The 23,097-nt window shown below is 34.4% G+C and overlaps 1 protein-coding gene across 1 annotated transcript in view; it reads right to left on the bottom strand.

Annotated features, from left to right (window-relative positions):
* The window catches only part of COG6 (component of oligomeric golgi complex 6), a 97,196-nt gene extending 74,619 nt beyond the window's left edge, over nucleotides 1-22,577 (bottom strand). The window contains exons 1-5 of the mRNA XM_004054414.4: nucleotides 22,313-22,577; nucleotides 18,686-18,829; nucleotides 17,323-17,394; nucleotides 13,036-13,094; nucleotides 629-740 (exon numbers count right to left, since the gene is read on the bottom strand). Of these exons, the coding sequence (XP_004054462.2) occupies nucleotides 629-740; nucleotides 13,036-13,094; nucleotides 17,323-17,394; nucleotides 18,686-18,829; nucleotides 22,313-22,564 (639 nt within the window). The 5' untranslated portion in view covers nucleotides 22,565-22,577. The remainder of the gene's footprint in view (nucleotides 1-628; nucleotides 741-13,035; nucleotides 13,095-17,322; nucleotides 17,395-18,685; nucleotides 18,830-22,312) is intronic.
* Nucleotides 22,578-23,097: the final 520 nt, after the last annotated feature.

Here is a 23,097-nt window from a genome sequence, read left to right as displayed (position 1 = left end):
CCCTAGCTACCTGGGAGGCTGAGATGAGAGGACCACTTGAGCCTGGGAGGTTGAGGCTGCAGTGAGCTGTGTTCGTGCTACTGCACTCCAGCCAGGGTGACAGAGCGAGACCCTGTCTCAAAAAAAAAAGGAAAAGAAAATAGAAAATGTGGTCTAACTGTACTATGATGTATGAAGGAGATAAAGAGAACATATGTGTGTACTATCTGTGTTGGGGGAGGAGACAGAGTGGGCAGAAGGCTAAATCCTCACATTTCACAATAGAGAATCAATAGAAAATAGTTAACATAGATAATCAAAGCATATTCTTTTTAACTATAGATCTAGAATATAGAATTTACAAAAGAAGCAATTAATAACATTGAAAATGGTTGACAAAAGACCTAGAGGTGAGGAAGAGTAAAATAGGTGACATAGATTTTCTTTTTATAACTTTATTGACTCTTTTTAAAAAGTACATGTATTACTTTGAAAAATATAATTAAAATACACATCTTAAATTTCCAAACATAAAAATATTCTCAGATGAAACTTTTTTTAATGGGAAAATAAAGCTTCAAAGAAGCAATTTCTCTCTAATATCTGTAACTACTAAACTTTAAATGATTATAACAGAAAGCCAGGATACCTCAGTAATGGGTCCTTCTCTTGTACCTCGGAGAAGACTCATTTCATCAGAAGTCAGCTGGAACTTGGATAAGAAGGCATCTGCAACTTGAGCTCTTATCTCTAATTTTTGGCTGTAATTTTCAAAACAAGGAATAAAAATCAAGCATCGTACATAGTTGCATAGCTTTAAAACAAATTCTATCTCAGACATAATAAATTTTTAAAACAAAGGTATGGAAAGTTCTCAACATTTTCAAAAGTCTTGTTTCTGCCTCAAATATTAGAATTTTATCAGACATGTAGGTGATAAAATTAGCTAATATTGTTCTATTTCAGATACTTGCACACAATAAATGGAGTTGATCATTACGCAAAAGAAAAAATAAGTCCATGCATGGTCCCTGCATTACAAATTTGCAGGCACTTACAAGTACTTAAATAGTTCACCTTGCAGTTTGCTAGATGCTTTTATAAGAGAGAAATATGTACCTGTTTTCAACCAATTTCTTTTCAGTCACTAAAACAATTCCTAAGCCTTTTAAGTTTTCACATGACGTACATATCAAAAATCAAATTTATTAGTTTATTTTATGTTAGAGAAGAACTCCTTTATTAATTCTCCATAAATTGCTAGTCACTTATCCACTTTGGTCTTCCCCACTTTTTCTACAAAATATAGTAATAAAAACAACCTTTTAAATTATATGAGTGCAACCTATCTAAACTAGCTGACGGAAAAAGGCACACTCAAGGACCTATGGGACTGAGAAGAATCAATACCCACAGGCAAGTTAGGAACACAAACTACCTGAACAGAAACTCAACATTCCTGGTTTCTGTATCTCAGAACTGAAAATATATAAATAAAGTTATAAAAGTATTTCACTAGCAATATTCAGAGAATAGTAATATTCCACAATTAAACAAAATTCAAATAAGAATGAACAAAGATAAACATAAACACTATTTGTATAGATGGTACAATGCATCTGCCATCTCTGTTTTATTTGCACCTTTGGGATGGAGGTTTTGAATTCAAAGTTGAATGCTAATGCTCCTACTAAATAAAGAAATTTACAAGCAAAAATCCTCCAGGTGGCAGCAAAGATCTGTTTATTTCAAATGATAAATCACCTAATTGAGTATACACAGATTTATATGTCATGTTCTTAATCATCTTATTATTGATATCTAAAAGTTATCTTAATATTTATCTTATTTTTGCTTTGTTGCCTGTGCTTTTGAGGTCTTATTCAAAAAATCCTTGCCCAGTCCAATTTCATGAAACAATTCTATTTTTTTTCTGGTAGTTATACAACTTGGGGTCGTATAGTTTACTCTTTAATCCATTTAGAGTTTATTTTTATGTATTGTGAGAGATCATGGTTATCAGAGGTTGGGGAAGATAGTGGGGAGAAGGGGACAGGATGAGATTGGTCAATGAGTACAAAGTTACAGTTAGGAAGAGTAAGTTCTACTGTTCTATTACAAACTAGGGTGACTACAGCAAATAACAATGCAGTGGTATTTCAAGATAGCGAAGAGTTTGAATATTGTCACCACAAAGAAATGATAAATGTTTAAAGTGATAGATATGGTAATTACCTTGAAGCATTACATTGTACCCCATAAATATATATAATCATTATATGTCAATTATAAATTAAAAATGAATTTTTAAAAGCTTAAAGAGTTACCTTAACAGGTTTTGTTTTATATTTTTAAAAGTTCCAGTCATTATCATTAAGAATTTAAAGTAATTATAAAATTTCATCAAATTCCTTGAGACTATGAAAATTAACCATGTGAAATAAAATGTTTTTGGGAGCTTTTTTGGATCTATCTTTAGAATCTATTAGGCACAAAGGAAAATTTGTCTCTTTAGTTTATAGTTTCATTTTGTTGTAACCAAAACAAATGCTACCCACCTTGATCATACCCCTTAATCATTACAATTCATTCCAAATAATGTGGATCTAAAAATCAATCATGAGATAAAGACTGAAACACAGGCTCTATATATAGCTACAAAAGAGATGGTGCAAAAATATTTTTATAATGGGCACAGTACTAAAACAAGAGTTTAATATATCAAGATGGTAACTTTAAAAGTAGTGACAATAAATTCTAATATATTTTTTATTATCATATTACTCTAGTTTTACCACATGTATTCTTTCCAGGTAAATTTTCACAACCATTCAGACAGGAAGTTATTGTTAGATGGTCCAGTGATTTGGTTTGGGAATATTCACTCATTCAAATAACATTATTGGAGACTTACAATGTATAAGGCCTATGCCAGAGACAAGTGTGATAAAAGGCACTTATGACACAGAACTTGTCCTTACTTTACATCAACATATGGAACTTTTAGAGGGCTTTCAATGTCTAAGTAAAAAGTATAGGAGATAAATATTAACATAAAACACATAAATTATAACTTCTAGCGTATTTAAGATTATGTTTGTGCAATCACTGTATATTATATAAATAAATAATAATATGTGAAATATATACTATGGGAAAATACGTAATAGATAAAACTGAGGTAGATCTATATGTACTAACAAAATGATCCATAAGGCATTTTATAGGTATAAAAAGTTGTGAGAAAGTATGTATAGGAATCCCCACTTATTTTTAAGAAGTAATTACAATAGTCCCCCCTTATCCTCAGGGGATATAGTCGAAGACCCTCCAGTGGATGCCTGAAACTGCTGACGGTACCAAACCCTACACGTACTGTTTTTCAATCTGATAACTGAGACGGCTACTAAGTGACTACTGAGTGGTGGTGTATATAGAATCACACATTAGAAAAAGGGATGACTGATGTCCCACCAAAGTGGGAGCCAACCACTTGAGATTTCATCATGCTACTCAAAATGGTACATAATTTAAAGCTTACAAATTGCTTATTTCTGAAATTTTCCATTTATTACTTTCAGACTGCAGTTGACCATAAGTAATGGAAACCACACAAAGCAAAACCATAGACAAGGTTGGGAATTACTGTATATAAACACATGTACATCAATTTTCAGTATGTCCAGTCGTATACTGCCTAAGTATTTAAAATAAACGGACTACTTAATTTTCATGATTCCTTCAAATCAGCCCAGAACATGATTTATGAATCTTGTGGTACTTTTCTTTTTCTTGAAAACTTATCTCTGTCATATCTTAATTCTACCTCTAGGTTCACCTACACCAAATAATTTCGAAATAATTTTTTAAATGGACATAAGATATAAACCAAAACAAAAAAAGTAAAGAAATATAAATGGCAAAACAAAATGAGAAACATGTCGATTCATCACTATTCAATGATATGTAAATTAAAATGGTGTGATACCAGGGCCTGTCGTGGGGTAGGGGGAGGGGGGAGGGATAGCATTTGAAGATATACCTGATGTAAATGACGAGTTAATGGGTGCAGCACACCAACATGGCACGTGTATACATATGTAACAAACCTGCACATTGTACACATGTACCCTAGAACTTAAAGTATAATTTTAAAAAAATTAAAAATAAAAATAAAAAATAAAATGGTGTGATAATATTTTTCATCTACATTGGCAAAGTTTTTAAAGATGATATCTAATGCTGATAAGGGTTTAATAAAATAGACAGAATGGAAGTAGAAATTGTGATAATCTTTTTCGAGAAAAATTTAGGCATTATATTTCAGGACACTTCCAAAAATGATCCCTTGAAATAAAAAATCATAGGAAAATGAACATAAAATATTAAGCGAAAAAAGTAAAATATTAACAATACACACACATACTCACTCTGGAAGGAAATATACCAAAATATTAATTGTGGTTCTATCTGAGTGGTAGAGTTATATCTGATTTTAGTTTTCCTTAAATTTTATACAATAGATTTATATTAACATTATGTCAAAAAAATTTAAGAAAGAAAAGGCAGTTTTTTACACTTAAAATATTCCTTTTACCTAATTCATATGATGGAAAAATAAGTGAAATAACCTGTTTGACAGGATCTTAAAGAATCTGCTTATCAATTACAATCCTTAAGAAAAAGTATTTCTATAATTTTTTTTGGTTCTAAAATAGAAAAAAAGAAGAAACTTTTCACTTTAAGTTTTTATAAAGTATCAAACTGAAAGTTAAACATTTTTGAAAGACTGGTTAAAACTCAATAGAGATAAAATCCTGTAATGAGGTTGTTTTCTTGTCAGCATTTCCAGTATCATGCCATGATTTTAAAACCTGATAAATTTCTAAATTTTTATCTTAGTATTTTAAAACAAATAGATAAAATAACTTCAATACAAAAATATATTGAAAAATAAAGCACATACAAATGACAAAAAGATAAAACGACCTACAACAAAATTTAAAATGTGCTATAAATGATATCACGAATGTGAAGATAACCCACAAAATGGGAGAAAATGGCTGCAAATAATGTATCTGCTAACAAACCTATATCCAGAACATATAAAGAACTTTTACAACCAATAAATAAAAACACAAATAACCTAAATTAAAAAATGGGTAAAGGACGTAAATAGACATTTCTCCAAAGAAAATATGCAAATGCCAATAAGCAAAAAAAAGATGCTTGACATCATTAGTCATTAGGAAAATGCAAATCTAAACCACAATGAGTAGTACTTCACACCCAGTAGCATGGCTATCATCAAAATGACAGATTAAAAACAAAGATGTACAGAAACTGGAATCCTCATATGTTGCTTTCGGAAATGTAAAACTGTGCAGCTTCTTTGGAAAACAGTGTGGCAGTTCCTCAAACACTTAAAGAGTTATCATATATGATTCAGCAATTCTACCCCTAAATATATACCTAAGAGGAATAAAACATGCCCACACAAAAACTTGTAAACAAATATTTACAGCCAGCATTATATGCAATAGTCAAATAGTGGAAATAACCCAAATGTCTATCAACTAGTGAGCGGGTGAACAAAATGTGGTGTTGCTATACAATGGAATACTATTCAGCCATAAAAAAGGTTAAAGTAACATGGATGAACCTTAAAAGTATTTATCTATGTGGAAAAAGCTAGTCAAAAAGGGCCACATATTGTATGATCTTATTTGCATGAAAGATTCGGAATAGACAAATCTAGAGAGGCAGAAAGTAGGTTAATGGTTCACTAAGGCTGGATAACTACTAATGGTCAGGAGTTTTCTTTCTGGGATGGTGAAAATGTTGTAATTCAGATCATAATGATGATTGCACAACTCTGAATATACTAAAACCAATAAACTATATACTTTAATTTTATGATATGTGAATTATATCTCAACAAAGATGTTTTTATAATAAACAAAAAAGGATCTACCTTTTGAATTACAATTACATGTATTATTATACCTGTACAAAATACAGCTTAAAAGGCATTTAATACATTCTTCCAGCTTGATACTTTCCACTCCTTAATAACATTTAGTTAAGTATATATGCACACTTGCTATTACTCTTATAAAGTAACAGTCTCAAATATTAACAGGCAATGTCAGCTGTAACTATTTAAAATGTTAAAGTAACCATGTAGATATATTCAGTTGATAAGTTTTCTGTGTAGAAAGGAGTGGGTACAAAGAGCATTAATACACTGCCTTTGCTATCCAGTTAAAATAGTCAAAGACCATAACGTCCAGCACTGTTTAGAAATCATAGGGCAGAAAATAAGTGCTAGAAGAATAATGTGTTGTGGGAGTACAAAGAAGGAACTAATTAATTTTTTTTCTGGTGACTGAGTAAAGGTTCCTGGCTGAACATGGAAAATATATAATAAAACTGTAAAGTACAAAGGTGAAATAAATTTCCTATAAGCTGAAGTATTTTTTAAAGTAAGCAAGACTTTCTTTGAAACATATATATGTACATACATATATACATTCTCAAGGAACATGTACATGCATGTGTGACACACACATACACATACATGATAGCCTAAAATTCTTAAGTTTTGTAAAATATTTTGAAATATATGATGGGCATAAACAACAGGAAACCTCAAAGGACAAATGAGTTTTCAACAAATTAATTTTGGGAAATGGAATTCCAGGTAGAATGAATAAGAATATAGAAAAAGTCTACCTGGTTGATAAATGTAGTTAAATCAGGAAATAAACAGCAATAGCCACTTTAAATGAAGCGTGCCCACAAAAAAAAAAGGAAGAAAAAAAAAAAAGCTCTTTTGTACTGGTGGGGAAAAAATGTTAGGGAAAAAAAAGCTCTTTTTCATTGGTGGGGAAAATTTGATCAGACAAATTTTCATTAAAAAAAAATCCATACCATCTCCAAACCCAACTTTTAAAATACTTAAACCAAAGATTATTTCTAAATTTTTCCTCATACTATTTCCCTTACAGCATGATCATAATCACAAGAAATGGATAAGCCATACTGTGCCTTACCCCCAAATTTTCATTTCCAGTCCAATATGTGTGACTGAAATAAAGTTGTTATAGCTTATCTGAGTCAGGCTCCTGCATGTCACTGGCAATATTTCCTTTTGGCTAGCTGCTGCTATGTACAAATGAGACAGGAAGAAAGAAGAAAGGAGATGTGATGCTCCCCTGTTTTCCCCTAACCTTTTATTAGGTAATGAAAGAAAATGTGCCACATACGCTTCTGTAATATATTTTTACATGCAATATAAAACCATTTATGCAAGATAAAGTTTTATATTTTTATGCTACCAATTTCAAAACCTGAGTTTACAATGCAATAAAAATAAATTAAAACTATTAAAAACTAAAATAGTAAGAAATAAAGGGAAAGGCTGAGAAAGTAAATCATACATCTGAGGAAAGCTATTGCAATTAAGCACAAAATAGCTCTAAGCTTCCTAGATGACGGAGCAAAAACAGAAATAAGATGAGTGACATAGATTTCTTTGTCCAATAAAAGGGGAGGACTAGGGAGGGGCAACAGTCTTTAATGTATGCCATGCAGTGTGTTCAGCAACTTACATAAATAATTTAGTTATCTCAAAAACCCCATGACATAGATATTTTCCCCTTTCTTCTTTCAGACATAGAAACTTAGGTTAAGGGAGGTTAAGAAATAACTGTACAAAATCAAAAATCTAATAGTCTCTTACCCAAGGTTTCGATTAAGATTCAGGTTTTTGTCTTAAGTCCTATATTCTTTCCATTTTAACATACTGAACTTAAAAAAATACACATACATAAACATTCTCCAGAGATTATTTTTCTGAGTCCAGAGAGAATTCTGGCTGGTGGGCCTTTATAAGAGATAATCAAAATATAATAGTGATTTTAGTAGTATTTAAAAAATACAAAGGTATGTTCATGTACATATAGTCCTTCCTGATTATCAGTGAAGCCCATCGTCTGACTACCAATGAACTATTAAGGGGAAATGCTAACCTGCAGTCCTGTGAATAAAATTCTACATTAAGCTTTATCTATTAGAGCATCTCAGCTGTCCTGACGACTTACTTCCTTCTCACTCAGTTGGAAAAATATTCATATCATTTATACATTTGTCTGAATAAAAGTATCGTATTATTCAAATAACCCCATATAGAAATAGATTTCTATTTCTAAAGCTAACTGCTTGTTTAACAAAGTTTCTTGTTAAAAAGATATTTTAAAATGAAAAAACAACTCCCTGCCAGCCCCCAGAGACCTGTTATCATAATTTCTGCCTTGCAATTTTCCTAAAATACATTCACACAAACGTTCACTTGGCACATCATATCTATAGCTCTTGGGATACCAGAATGTCATAAATTTTCACTTCCCAAAAGCATATCAGGCCAAAACACTTCCACAGGCTTACTAAAATAATAAACATAAACCTTGCTTAAACAGTTTTGAGAATACATGAACAGAAGCACAATGTTCTAATATTGTCTCCTATATACATTATTTAGAGCCCCATATTACAAGCTCCAATACAATGCTTATTTTTCAGTTTTATGTTCCTTTCCTAACATTACAGTTGCTTTCCATATTCATTTACTCAAAAATTATTTATTGAATCTGTAAAATAGCAGGCACTGCAAATACAAAAAGGAGAATAAGAAATTGCCATTTTTCTCAAGGAGCTCACAGTTTAGGAGAAACAGAGACAATCAAATCAACGATTAGTTGCAAACAACTGTAATACCTATTACACTAAAAATTAAAACAAAAAGATTTAACTGAGAACAGGAAAAGTTTAAAAAGGCTTTGCATACAGGATTATTGATCTGTTATCCTCTTAGTTTTAATCACAATTTTCAATTAAAGTAATGCTTGTTTTTGTGTTCAGCATTAACTTAGAGAAAAATTAATGTCAAGGTCTCTAACAGGGAATGTGTTTTTCTAGGAAACTTTTCTTTCAAAAGAACTGTTATAAAATGCAATCTAATTTTATGGTGAAGGCACAGGCTTAATTCTGATAAAGAAATTTAACACTGCCTTTCCTCACAGAGCTGGCTGCTTTGCAGAGTCAACCATCTCTCACACGGGCTTAGTCTGCAACTTTTCTCACACTGTCCACCCACCAACAGGACACTATTTGTGGTGATGGAACTGTACTATATCGTGACTATGGTGGCGCATTCAGGAATCTACAAATGATAAAATGTATAAAAATCAATACACCAATGAGTAAAACTGCAAAATCTGAATAAGACAGGTAGATAGTATCAAGGTCATTATCCTAGTTGTGGTACCATACTATAGTTCTGTAAAATGTTACCTTTGGCAGAAACAAGGTAAAGGCTACCTTGGATTTCTGTATTGTTTCTTTTTTTTTTTTTTTTTTGAGACGGAGTCTCGCTCTGTCGCCCAGGCTGGAGTGCAGTGGCGCGATCTCAGCTCACTGCAAGCTCTGCCTCCCTGGTTCATGCCATTCTCCTGCCTCAGCCGCCTGAGTAGCTGGGACTACAGGTGCCCACCACCACGCCCGGCTAATTTTTTGTATTTTTAATAGAGATGGGGTTTCACCGCATTAGCCAGGATGGTCTCGATCTCCTGACCTCGTGATCCGCCCACCTCGGCCTCCCAAAGTGCTGGGATTACAGGTGTGAGCCACGGCGCCTGGCCTTGTTTCTTCAACTGCATGTGAATCTATAATTATCTCAAAATATAAAGTTTAACATTTAAAAAGTTAAAATGTTTTTTCAAAGTTTACCAGTTAGGAGATGAGAGAATTAAGGTAGGGGAGAGAGACATTCCACAAAAAATCAAAAATATGAGTAATATTTTGTCTAAGGCCAGGTGTTTCAAATTATAGTCTCTGGACCACTGCATAAAAATACCTGGGATGTTGTTAAAAGGGCCGAATCCTGAGCCCAAATCAAGATTTACTGAGTCATTAATCAAAAAAACACAGTTGCTTACTTTTTTCAGTCAGATTCTCTGAGGATGGAGGCCAAAACTTGCCATTTTATCAAGCTCCTTGGTGGCTCTTATGTTTACTGTGATAAGGTGTGGATACATGAATCGTAATGTAAAAGACCAGAAAGGAAAACTGAAATAAAAGATGGCTCCAATGACACCTAACATAAGACTAAATATTTCCAGTGATTTAAAAAAAAAACTTTGAAGAACTAATTGTTCATATTGTAAGGGATAGAAAATTCTTGCTTATCGTTAAGTCAAAATTTGCCTAAATCTTTCCTTTAAAACTCAGTTCCAAACTCAGCAGCAATATATAATAAAATTTAGCCTTTTTTAAAACAGGAAAGATCATCAAATATTTGAAGACAGCCATCATGTCCCTCTTAGTGCTACACTTCTAAATAAACAATTCTGTTTTTTTCAGCCCTACATCATTTTTTGAGACCCTTTATCATCCTATTCACCTCTTGCCCAGCCCCACTTTTTCTTAAAAGCTTGATTCTGTTGATACCTTACACTTAACATTCCATGCTTTGTGTCATTCACAATTTTGCAAGTAAGTTGTCTATATGCACACTAAAGTCTTTGATTAAATGTTAAACACAAAAGGATTGGATTGAAGGTGCTCTGAAAAGTACTAGAAAACTGACTTATAGGTCAACATCAAGTAATTAACCACCAATGTAGGGGATATGACCATTTATCCAGCTATAAAATGCAGAATGACAATATCAACAAGATAAAAGGGAATTTAAGACCAGACTTCCTAAATTTAATTTCTAGCCAGGCAATTTGAAATTCTATAAATCTGAGGACAACATCAACTTGCTCTCATTTTGGCTTGTAGAAATCACACAACGGGTAAAAGTGGATTTTAGTGAAAGAGAAGGTAGTTAGTAAACAAAAAGGGGATTAAATGCATGAAATTATGATTAAGCTTTTATAAAGCTTTGATACTTTGTTTTTTTTTTAAAGATTTTTCCCTGGCATGAGGAATAAAATCAAGAGACTATTTTATTTGGTATTCTACCTTTCAACTAGTCTTAAAATTGTGCAATATTTTTATATTTTCCTGCTGTCAAACTCTTTTTTCAAACAAAATCTTACATGGAATCCTAATATATTAAACAAGTAAAAGTGAAACTGCTCTCACTAAAATTAGGGTGAGAGAATCTGACCTCCAAAACTCCATTATCCTTCTACATCTTGCAAAGAAACCCTGAGGTTCAATGAACTATGGTTTGAAAGCCACAGGTCTAAGATAAGGTACATGTTCCAATATCCAATAATGTACTTCCTATACGTGTAAAGAAAATGTTTTCTTTGTTTTGTGCTATTAAAGATAGTATTTTTTAGATGATATTGGTACATATATTTTATTTTGCTAATTTTGTCACATTTTCTGAATGTTTTTATAAGACAGAAAAGTAAGTTACACTGGTTACCATTTTAACTGCAATGGATCATTCCAGTTGATCTCTGAGTCCTTTGTAGCCCTAAGACCCATGATATCCTTTTACACAAGTAACTTTACACCTCTGCACTCTTTATAATTTCCCATTCATCAATCTTAGTCTGAAGAGAATTGTGTTAAGAAGGATTAAGGGCTCAAAATAAAAGAATGTCGAGATCAGTGGATGTAAAACTAAGGAGTTGGGGGTCATGTACTTGCCATTTTTGGTCTAGGGCAGTGTTTTTCAAACTCTTGATTATGACCCATAATATTAAACCATTTAAAACCATTACCGAAACTGAAAGAAAGGCTTCACAAAATAATATTCACTCAAACTATTTTTACTTATTTATTTTTTAGAGACAGGATCTCCTTCTGTCACCCAGGCTGGAGTGCAGTGGCACTATCATAACTCACTGCAACCTTGAACTCCTGGGCTCAAATGATCTTCCCACCTCAACCTCCAGAATAGCTGGGACTTCAGGTGTGCACCACCATGCCCAGCTACCCAAACTATTTTCTATTTTATTTTATTCTAATTTATTTTTTAAGGCTAGCTATGATCAATTTAAATAGTAGTAATGATTGATAAATCATAATTTACAACCCATTGATCTTGACCTGAACTACAAAAAAACACTAGTTGGATCAGAAGTCACAGACTTTTTCTGTAAAAATCTTGATAGTACATATTTTAGGCTTTGTAGGCCACATATGGTCTCTGTTGTAACCACACGACTCTACTGCAGTAGGGTAAAAGCAGCCATAGACAGTATGTAAACACAACCATAGCTGTGTTCCAATAAAGCTGCATTTACAAAAGCAGGTGTTGAGCTGGATTTGGCCTGTGGCCATAGTTTGATGACCTGTGGTCTATACTATAGTATACTGACCTACCCCAAAATCAGCAGTTAAAGCGGTAATATCTCCATATTACTGATGAAATACCTAGAATACTAAAAGGTTTAAGTGATGTACCCAACTACTGAGCAGGAGACAAGTATACTGCATCATAATATAATGCTTCTCCCCCTCTATACTACTCCACACATGAGAGATGCAGTTAATGAGTTTTAGCATAATTGCTATGAGTTTTAGCAATACTGAACACAACACATAACACAAATCCAGATTGTACTCACCTTTATTCACTCACTCACTCATTCATTCAATCAACCAATAGTATACCTATTGTATAAACTATAATGAGAATTTATACAATTAACTCTTAATTATACCAGAGAGGATATATCATAGCTTAAAAATAAAAGACAATGATTGTGAAAAAAAGTAATAAAACTATTAAAAATCTGAAAACATTTACATTTTAAAAAGCAATCATTTCTGAACTCCACAGCAAACAATAACGATACATCATCACCTCTCTTCCAAAGAAGGAATAATCTCTCAACCTCAATGTCAAGTTTAATGCTCCTAAACTACTGTCTTTATGCTTAAGTTACTATTGGGTAATATAATAGTTTAGGACCTTATGAACCATGTTTTTTATTATTCTGCTTTAATTTTGATTTGGAGTTATATATAATTTTCTTTGACTCCAATCTCCAAATTATTGAAAAGGTGGTTGTATGAAGAAAAACTTACCTTTCAGATTGAAGCTTAGTGGTTTTTACTATTAAATCTTGAGTCTGTTCCTTTGCTGCCTAAAATTATAAACATATCTAATATAAGTAAATTCCAATTTTATTATATTTCAGAAAACAAATACTACCACTTACTGCAATTTAGACTTAAAACAAATGAGATCACTCTATGGAACTCAAAAGCACAATAAAATGAAATACGTAGATGTTTCAAGGCTCATCCACTGGAAGAACACACTCAGTTCTTAATATACACATAATGCTAAGGCTTACAAGAAAGAAAAAGGTATCCAGATACTGACTAAGGAACTTAATAGTTCATGATGCTTTTTAGTGCAACAGAAGCACTGGAAAAACAAGTTAAGAATGAAGAACATGACTTCAGGTATGGAAATGTTGAACTGAGATACCATGCAACCTTTACATGAGGTTGTTAACTAAGTCACTGAAATGCTAGTGTGGAGCTCAATAGAAATGTGTAAGATGGAGGTAAAAGTTTGAAAGTTGTAATATACAAACTACCTGCCATATAAGTTTTTGGTGAGGATCAGAGCTAGCCCCATCTAAAGGACACAAGGCTGTTCCTAATCAACTTTCATTCTAAGCAATTCTCCCTTCCCTAAGCCAGAGTTGAAAGGATCAAGAGTGAAAAGTCAATTAAAAAAGCATTTTATCCAAGATTAGAAAACATTCATGAAGTGGCTTTAAACAAAAGACAATGAGATTCTCTCTCAAATATCTGAACTAGGGAATATTTACAAAAATAAGGCAATAAACAATAAGAAGAGAAGCAAGTAGTCATGAGGCACGTAGAGAAATAGGGTCTGTGCCTTGAAGAAATATTAAATGAGCCAGAAAGATGCATAAATTAAGTCTTTAGTAAAGTGGAGAAAAACACATAAAATAGAAGGTGAGTCAGTCTGTTAAAGAGAAAATACCAGAGCAAACACCTGAAGACACTGGGTCATTTTCACGTTGGAATACCACAATAAAGAGTCAAGCTTCTCCTGCTGCGGTTTCTTTCTAGAGCTGCCTTAGACCTAGACACCTCCAGTTCTGGGTTCTTAGAGGCCTAATCCTCTACAAACTCAGTTTTCAGACTGTGAGGGAAATTCTCTGTCTTATTGCTTTCTAGGTATCCTGTCAATAACAGAGCCTGATTGCCACCTCAAATGAAGCTATTTTGAGTGTATGTTCCCAGGAAATAGATTTTTTAAGAAAACGATTTGAACCTAGATAATTTTGCATATCCCTTATCTTTTTTTTTTTTTTTTTAAAGAGGCAAGGTCTCACTCTGTCACCCAGCCTGGAGTATGGTGGTGCAATCTTGAGTCACTGCAGCCTTGACCTCCTGGGCCCAAGCAATCCTCCCACCTAAGCCTCTAGAATAGCTGGGACTATAGGCATGTGCCACCATGCCTGGCTAACTTATTAAAAGTTTTTGGTAGAGATGGGGTCTTGCTATGTTGCCCAGGCTGGTCACAAAGGATCATTCTGCCTCAGCCTCCCAAAATGCTGAGATTACAGGTGTGAGCCACCACGCCCAGCCATTTCACTGACTTTTAAGGAATGGAGCTCAACATGATAGCTCCCAAAATATTATTTTAGAATTATTAGACTGCCAATAAGTTCTTCAAATGCTCATACTTCTTAAACGCTAAAGTTCCATTTCCACCCTTGTACAGTCTTGCCTTGTGCAATTTTTAAAATATAGTATCCCCTCAAGTCAAAGATATGTTTACATTTTAATATTTCTGAAAAAAAGAATGCGTCACAAAATCAACATCAAAAAACCTTTACTAGCTGTTTAGGCTAGTCGTTATTGAGGGTGCACCTTACAATCAACACCATTTATTAATCAATGAAATATGATAATTTAGCACAATGTTATATAATAAGAATTTGCAAATATTTTTTGCATATTTCCTGATTTTTTCATTTATAAACTATGGTAAGAATTCCAAAGTAATATTTAATAATATTAATGAAGATTAACCTCAGTCTCCATTTATCTTAAATGTTAAAGATGATTATTTTTGAGTTAATAATAAACATATGCATCTAAATGCATGTTTATTATTTAAACATATGCAAGGAAAACCACAAAGGAATACATATTAACATATATAAAATGACTGCTTACATTTTTAAATGTTTTCTAATAATTTCTAAAAGGTACCATAGTCAAAGCATTTCAGAAAATATTAAATAATTAAATGAATCATTATAACAACATTCTATAAGAAAAAGGGAAAGTGGGGATACTCTAAGAAACACTTTTCTTTATGAATAACTTAAAAACATTAGAGTTGATATTATGAATGTATACTATTAGAATTCCAATAGTGCTATATCCAAATAAATTAGCTTTAAGCAAAATTTTAAGGAATAAACAAAACTTTCAAAATCATGGACCTCCTACTATTAGAAATGATATGTGGATCAAAAACAAATGTAAACAATAGGCAGTATCAAATATTTTTAAATATTCAATCAGAAAGCTATGAGGCAATCTTTTATATGTGACAAAAATGTTCTGTATCTTGATTATAGTTGTTGTTTCATAGGCATATAAAACTGTCAAGCCTATCAATTTGAACACTTTGAATGGATGCAGTTTATTACCATTCATAAATTATTCCTCAACAAAGTTGATCTGAATAAAGAAAGAAAATAGGCCCACGCCACTGTAGAAGAAAAAATAGGATGTGAGGTGGGTGCAAAGAAAATATAAAGGACTGGCCGGGCATAGTGGCTCATGTCTGTAATCCCAGTACTTTGGAAGGCCGAGGTAGATGGATCACTTGAGGTCAGGAGTTTGAGACCACCCTGGACAACACGGCGAAATCCTGTGTCTACTAAAAGCACAAAAATCAGCCAGGCATGGTGTCAGGCGCCTGTAATCCTAGCTACTTGGGAGGCTGAGGCAGAATTGTTTGAACTCAGAAGGTGGAAGTTGCTGTGAGCCAAGATCATGCCACTAAGGATACAGCGAGACTCTGTCTCAAAAAAAAAAAAAAAAAAAAATACAAAGGACAAAACAGAAAGAGACACTTTGGTTGTAATTTAAAATATTTATAAACTGTTTGAAAAATAGCACAAATAAAAATACTATGATCTTTTTATATTTAAATCTCTCTATGATGCAACGTATAAAAACATAATTAAGGATACAAATTAAAAAATAAGAGATACTACCACTAAAGATCAGAAACTGAGTAGTCTAATATAACAAAGCATAATGCTATTTAAAAAACACAAAAGTACAATATAGAAAACCTTATAAAGTATAATTTGAGAAAAGGCATTACGTCATGGAAGCTAAAAGAGGAGAAAAGGAAATAAAGTTAAAGAAAAAGAAGGGTCAAACAAAATCAACCACTGAGGAATAAAGTAAATATATGCCAAAAATGTGAAATGGCCATTAATAATTAGTATATATTATATAATTATTTAAATATTGTCGAATTAACAAATATCTAAATATTGGACTAAGAGACAATAAACATGCCAATAATATCTGATAGATTAGTAAGAATATCAAAATTTAGACAAGACCAGAAAAGATAAAATTTTAGAGAAACAAGAAATTAACTCGTCCTGCAAACTGACGATGCAAGTAGCCTGTGATTAATCTGTAGAATATGCATTAATGATTCTTCCTAGAATCACTGTTGATGTCAATCGTTCCAAGAGACACTTAGAGATATAAGTTCGCTGTTAAAATGTGAAGGCAGTAGACATAATCATGACTGGCCCTTAGGAGGAAACCATTCTATGTACTATTCCAAAATTAGATGAATGAGGTTAATTAAGTCAAATGCTGATTCTGCTATCAAACTATAAGTTTAGGATTGCTTTCATTAAAAGACCTAAAAGTATACATATTTTCCCAGAATTTTTTAAGGTTATGCATAAATCAGAATTAAGCTAGGTCTTTATCAGGCACAGCTTTAGTGTGAAATTATTCCTAAGGCTTCTTACTAAAAAAAATCATTACTCCTAGATTTCTAGAATATTATGGAATTGAAAGGTTTATCAAAATTCTACGTAGTTAGCTCTGTACTGGCTAGACCAAAATATAAATGCTCTAAAGTTAATTGAACAATATTAATAAATCATTATCCAAAGAAACACAAAGATAGCTACAATTTTTAAAAATAAGGATTATATTTATACCCAAATTTCCTACAGGGCATTATGGATTAGATATCTACACATTTTGTCAATAATAATTTTTGAAAGTTTATAGCAGGAACTAAGCCAAAATCTAGCCATTATATAATACCTGTAGGCGACTTGTCATATCTTGACAACAGTTGCTCATTGCTTGAACATCTTCGCTTATGCTTTCAAGTTCCTGAAAAGAAGAAAAGTAACATCAAACATCATATACACAGCAAGAAGAAGATTCTCTTCTCTTAGCTAAGTCCTTATTTTAGTTACATAATTTTTTATTTTTTTGGTCAAGGCATGACAAGAGATCCCATATTTAAAATTGGAAATGATTAAAAAGAATAACATCTAGTGTTAGAAAAAATGTAAAGAAAATAGTCCATTCCTTTTAGAGAATATGACCGCAGGAAAACAGCAAATGCTTTATAAAACTGAATATCCCTTTATTGCTAGTGTTATTCAATTGCAGTTACTCTTATTGATGTTCAAATAGTCTTATGTTTGGCCAGTAGAAGAATCCTCTTCACATTAGCTCCAAAGTCCTTTTGACATGTATCCAATAGTCTCAGATAGCATCTTTGCTTTCTGATACCGGTAAGATTGTTCCTTTTAGTAGGAAATGATGTTTAAAAGAGCCAGGCATGGTGGCAGGCACCTGTAGTCCCAGTTACTTGGGAGACTGAGGTGGGAGAATTGCGTGAGCCCAGGAGTTTGATGCTGTAGTGTACTATGATCACACCTTGGAACAGCCACTACACTCCAGCCTAGGCAACATAGCAAGAGTCCACCTCTAATGTAATTTTTTTTTAAAAAAATCCTTTCCAAATTATTAGTCTTCAGTCAATAAAAACCTACCAAGGTGTCAAAAACAACCTATTTTTATTGAACACTCATTGAAACCATGTGCAACACTTCCATAACTCACATAGAAATATATTAGTATTACAATGTATTAAAACAGCTAATAAAATATTACATAAAGATACAATAACATAAATAAAATTTATTTTCACTCTGTGGTGAGTGGACTACACTCTCAAGTATGATGAATCATTATTAATACATTGAAGTTACTGATCTTAATCTGAAATTTTCATATTTTAGGATATAGTAAAAGTAACTCAATTCTAATTAATCTCCAGTAGAGAAGTTGTTATCCAAGAGAGGTTTATGCAATGAGGGGAAAGCCATTCAGGGAAATGTTAATTTTTTTGTTAAAAAAGCTAAAATTCCTAAGATAATCTTCTAGAACAATGTTAACTTTCTAAGAATTAATATTTGTGGAAGTCACAGATTCATAAATCACATTAATACAAATAAAGATCCAGATGCAGCAAGAGAAATTAGCTAAGCTTTCTATTTGGGCATAGTATACAAATAGCAAATATATCAACCTAATTCAAAAAAATACTTAGCACAGAGCCAGGCATAATAGTAAGTTCTCAATATATGCTAAATGAAAAGAGTTTACATACCTCCTTCACTTCCTTGAAAATGCTTACAAATTCTTCATTGATGGCTAAACTTTTACGTTCAATATCTCCACGTAAATTTCTTCGAGTCCGCAGACTATTTTCAACAAAAAAGGTTGAAAGTGCCTTGAGAGCTTCTAACATCTCCTATACAATTGGCAACAGAAGACAGTTACTGGAACTAATTTTTAAATGGTTTCCTAATCTCAAGACAAAATGTAATGAAATCATTTTCAAACGATTTGTTTTCATTAAACAATCCAAAAAATATTGAATGACCTTCAAATTACTGAAGCATGCTTATTTCCAGAACACAATAAGGGTATACTTACTTGTGTATAGTGTTATATATACAAGATTATTCACTGCAGAATTGTTTGGAATTGCAAAGACTAGAAATAATATAAATGTCCATCTAAAAGGGATTGGTTAAATAAATTATGATATACCCATTTACAAAAAAAAATCTTTATGCACTTACGTAGTATAAGCTTTGAGATATGTTAAGTGAAACATCAAGGCATAGAAACAGTTGTAATACCAACAGTTAAAAACTTAAAAGGAATATATACATGCATACTTACTTGTGTATACCTAGTTGACACATACATAATGTGCACATTAACTATCTCTGGAATGATCTATTTAAGAATAAGTACTGGAATCCTCCAGGCTAGAAACTGAATAACTGGAAGTAGAACTTGGAGAAACTTAAAGGGGAAGGCCTCTCTGAGGTGATTTTGAACTGAGGCCTCAGTGTAGGCAACAGCCAGTCATGGGGACAAAGCCTTCCACAGACAGAGCAAACAATGAGTACAAAGACCCTAAAGTGGTAGAAGGAAGGCCACTATGACTGAAGTTATGAGAAATTATTACGATTTTAGGCAGGGGAGTAATGTAATACGATTTATATTTATAAAAGTTTATTCCAACTTTGTAAGGAAAATGAATGGTAAAGGGGTACAAGAAAGGAGGTAGGTAAGAGAAAAAACTAAAATAATCCAAGTATGGTTTGATAGTGGCTTAGACCAAGATGGCAGTAGTACAAATGAAAAAGAGATATTCCAAAACATGGCACGGTGGCTTACACCTGTAATCCCAGCAGTTTGGGAGGTCAAGTTGGGAGGATAGTTTGATGCCAGTTCAAGACCAGCCTACATAACATAGTAAGACCCCTATCTCTACAAAAAAATCAAAAAATTAGCCAGGTATGGTGACATGTGCCTGTAGACCCAGCTACCTGGGAGGCTGTGGCAGCAGGATCGCTTGAGCCAGCAAGATCAAGGCTACAGTAAGGCCATGTTCTCTCCATTGGACTCCAGCCTGGGCGACAGAGTGAGACTTGGTCTCAAAAAAAAAAAAAAGATATTCCAAAAATATTTTTCAAAGTAGAACCTATAAGATATGTTTGTGGATTTGACAGGAGATGTAAAAAAAAAAAAAAGTGACAAGAATCCAAAATTATTCACATGCTTCTTGCTTGACTGGGTAAATGGTGATGTTCTTTAGTGAGAGCAGAACCAGTTGAGGGAAAAATCAAGAGTTTCACCCATGTTAAGTTCTATGACGTCAATCAGTATCCAATTGGAGGTATAGTATAGACAACTAATTCTACAAATCTGGAGCTCAGTAGATGTCAGAAACAGAGTTATAAATTTGAGAGTAATCATGCTTTTTGCTACTTAAAACCATGAAAGTACAAGATTTTTCTTACAGAGAGAACATGAATGGAAGAGAGAGCAGAGAACCAAGCCCAGGACATCCCCATAGTACCCTAAATTCTGCAGATATACATTTCTACACCTCCACTACTGTATATTCTAGTAGGCTTACCCTTTCATGTTTCTGTTTGTCATTTTGAAATATTGGCTGGATTGACAAAAACAGTAAAACTATTTATATAAATTCAATTTAATATTTCAGAGGAAGCAAAAATATGTTTACAACTATAAATACTTACTGTACAGAAAAAAAAAAACCCATGAAGTGAAGCAGTTTCTTTTGACCATAGCCTTGAAATGTCCTAAGGTCTGGTTCAAAGAAGTAATCAGTAATGTTGAATGAATGAAATCACAGACTCAGATGCAAATTACAGTTCCACCAGTTACTAGTTATATGACAACCTAGCTGCGCTCTCTCCATGCTTTATTTTCCTCATGGTAAAAAGAAGGTTATGTGGCCGGGCGCAGTGGCTCACGCCTTGTAATCCCAGCACTTTGGGAGGCCGAGGCGGGCAGATCACCTGAGGTCAGGAGTTCAAGACCAGCCTGACCAACATGGAGAAACCCCGTCTCTAATAAAAATAGAAAATTAGCCAGGCGTGGTGGCACATGCCTGTAATCCCAGCTACTCGGGAGGCTGAGGCAGGAGAATCGCTTGAACCCGGGAGGCAGAGGTTGCGGTGAGCCGAGACTGCACCATTGCACTCCAGCTTGGGCAACAAGAGCAAAACTCTGTCCAAAAAAGAAGGCCATGTTATCTATATCAGAGCAAGTAGAAGTCTTAAATGATATAATAAATATCAATATGAGACACATTAAACACTTCATAAATTTTATGATAAAATTAATATTTGTTAAGAAACAGTAAGTGCCAGGCTCTTTGCAAAGGACTTTACCTGGAGTCTCTCACTGAGTCCTCAAATAACAACCATGAGAAAGTTAATAGCAGTATTCCTAATTGCTAAACAGAAGCTGAGATTAGTGAAGGGACTTACTCAAATCATAATGCACACATTCAGTGGTTCTATCTAATAAGTGGTAGCCTCCAGAGCCCTAATTTCTTATTCATCACATTGCAATGTTATTTTTTTACATATCGGAATCAAATTGTTATCGACAGCTTATTTTCAGTTACCTACATATTCACCTATAAAACTCTCTAACTTTGACATATGTTCTTCTTTATGTTACACTGTCATGACCAATTTACCTAGCGACTCACAGAGACAGAAGAGATGGCTGGGTATGTGAGGAGCCGTCAAGTCCAACTTAAGTTTCAGGAGGTACTTGTGAGAGCATGCTGTCAGTTTATCTTCTAAAGAAATACAGCCTGAGCCCACAAATCATAGCGCTTGGCTCAACAAAAACTAGTAGATATGAGTTCATTTCAGCCACGGGCAAAGGTAGTTCTTTCGCGCTGCAAATTACTGCAATTGTTGTCACTTGTCCGTGGAAATGCACCCTTATCCCTACCACTGCTCTCTTGGTCTCCCGACCCCCATTTGCGCTACCTTATCTTGGAATCTGCTCTTTTGCATCTGTTTCCTATCCAGTCTGGTGCTCTCCTCCACTCTCCCAGCTCACACAGCCAAACGCCTCCAGGGGTGTTTGGAGGACACTTCTCGAGGCGCCACCGTTCACCAATCCCATCCAGAGAGCCTTGAAGGCACCTTTTCAGGTGGAGAGAACACCCAGGAAACCCCTTCGCTTTTCCGGAGGTTGCTGGGGCTCCCCCTTCTCACCGCCCCCGGCGTCCGCAGAGCAGCGGAGCCCGCAGGTCTGGGGTCACACTCGCGGTCCCTCTGCTGCCGGGACGAGGGAGACCGCGGTGGGTCCCTGACAGACGCCGCCCCTGGCCCGGCTCAGCCCCGCAGGAACCTGTGACTCCGGCCCCGCCAGCCCCGGTTACCTTGTCGTTGTCCAGCCGCGTCTCCAGGATCTTATGCAGCTTGCGCGACAGCGGGTTGCTGGTCGTCGCCGAGGTCCCGCCTGCCCCATTGTTGAGGCCGTTGGCAGCCCCGGTCGCAGACACTGCGACCACTTCCCCGCTGCCCTCTGCCATAGCGCTGCGCGTCCCGCCCCCTGCTGCCACCTCAGCCAGGCAGGGACCACGGAGGCAGCGCGAGTATTGCGCATGTGCAAATTGGCCGCGCATGCGCATCGGCCCCGGAAGTCTTGGCCGGGTAACCCTGCTTGGGCTCCCAGAAGCGTGAGGGGCGGAGAAGATGTGGGGGGCGGGACAAAACCCTCAGGTAGAAGGAGAAAATTTATAGGATTAGAGAGGACTTTGGAATTATGGATCTGCGACCTTCAGAGCTAATTAGATGACAACCAAATGTAATATGTAAAATACACCAAGACTTGTGCCTGGCATATACATTCAATATAAGTTAACTGAAAGTTTAAATTACATTTGCCTTATCTGAATTCATTTTTTTGAAAATTATTTATTGAAGGCATAGTATGTGCCAGGTACTCTGGTAGGCATTGGAGAATCTACATTGTGTGTCTGAAACAGACAAAGCTGTTAATAGATGTTATTAGGTTGTGATGAGTGGTCAGGGGATGAAGTAGTACAGTGAAAGAAAATGGAGGGAAAAGCCCACTTCACTCAGGGAGGTTTGGAGAGGAGTTGACACTTAAACTGAGATTTGAAGGAGAATCAGAATGTGAGGAGAAATCATTCCCAGGCAG

The sequence above is a fragment of the Gorilla gorilla genome, chromosome 14 (assembly GCF_029281585.2).
Source record: "Gorilla gorilla gorilla isolate KB3781 chromosome 14, NHGRI_mGorGor1-v2.1_pri, whole genome shotgun sequence".
Classification (NCBI taxonomy): domain Eukaryota; kingdom Metazoa; phylum Chordata; class Mammalia; order Primates; family Hominidae; genus Gorilla; species Gorilla gorilla.
This window is presented reverse-complemented; position numbering and strand designations above follow the sequence as displayed.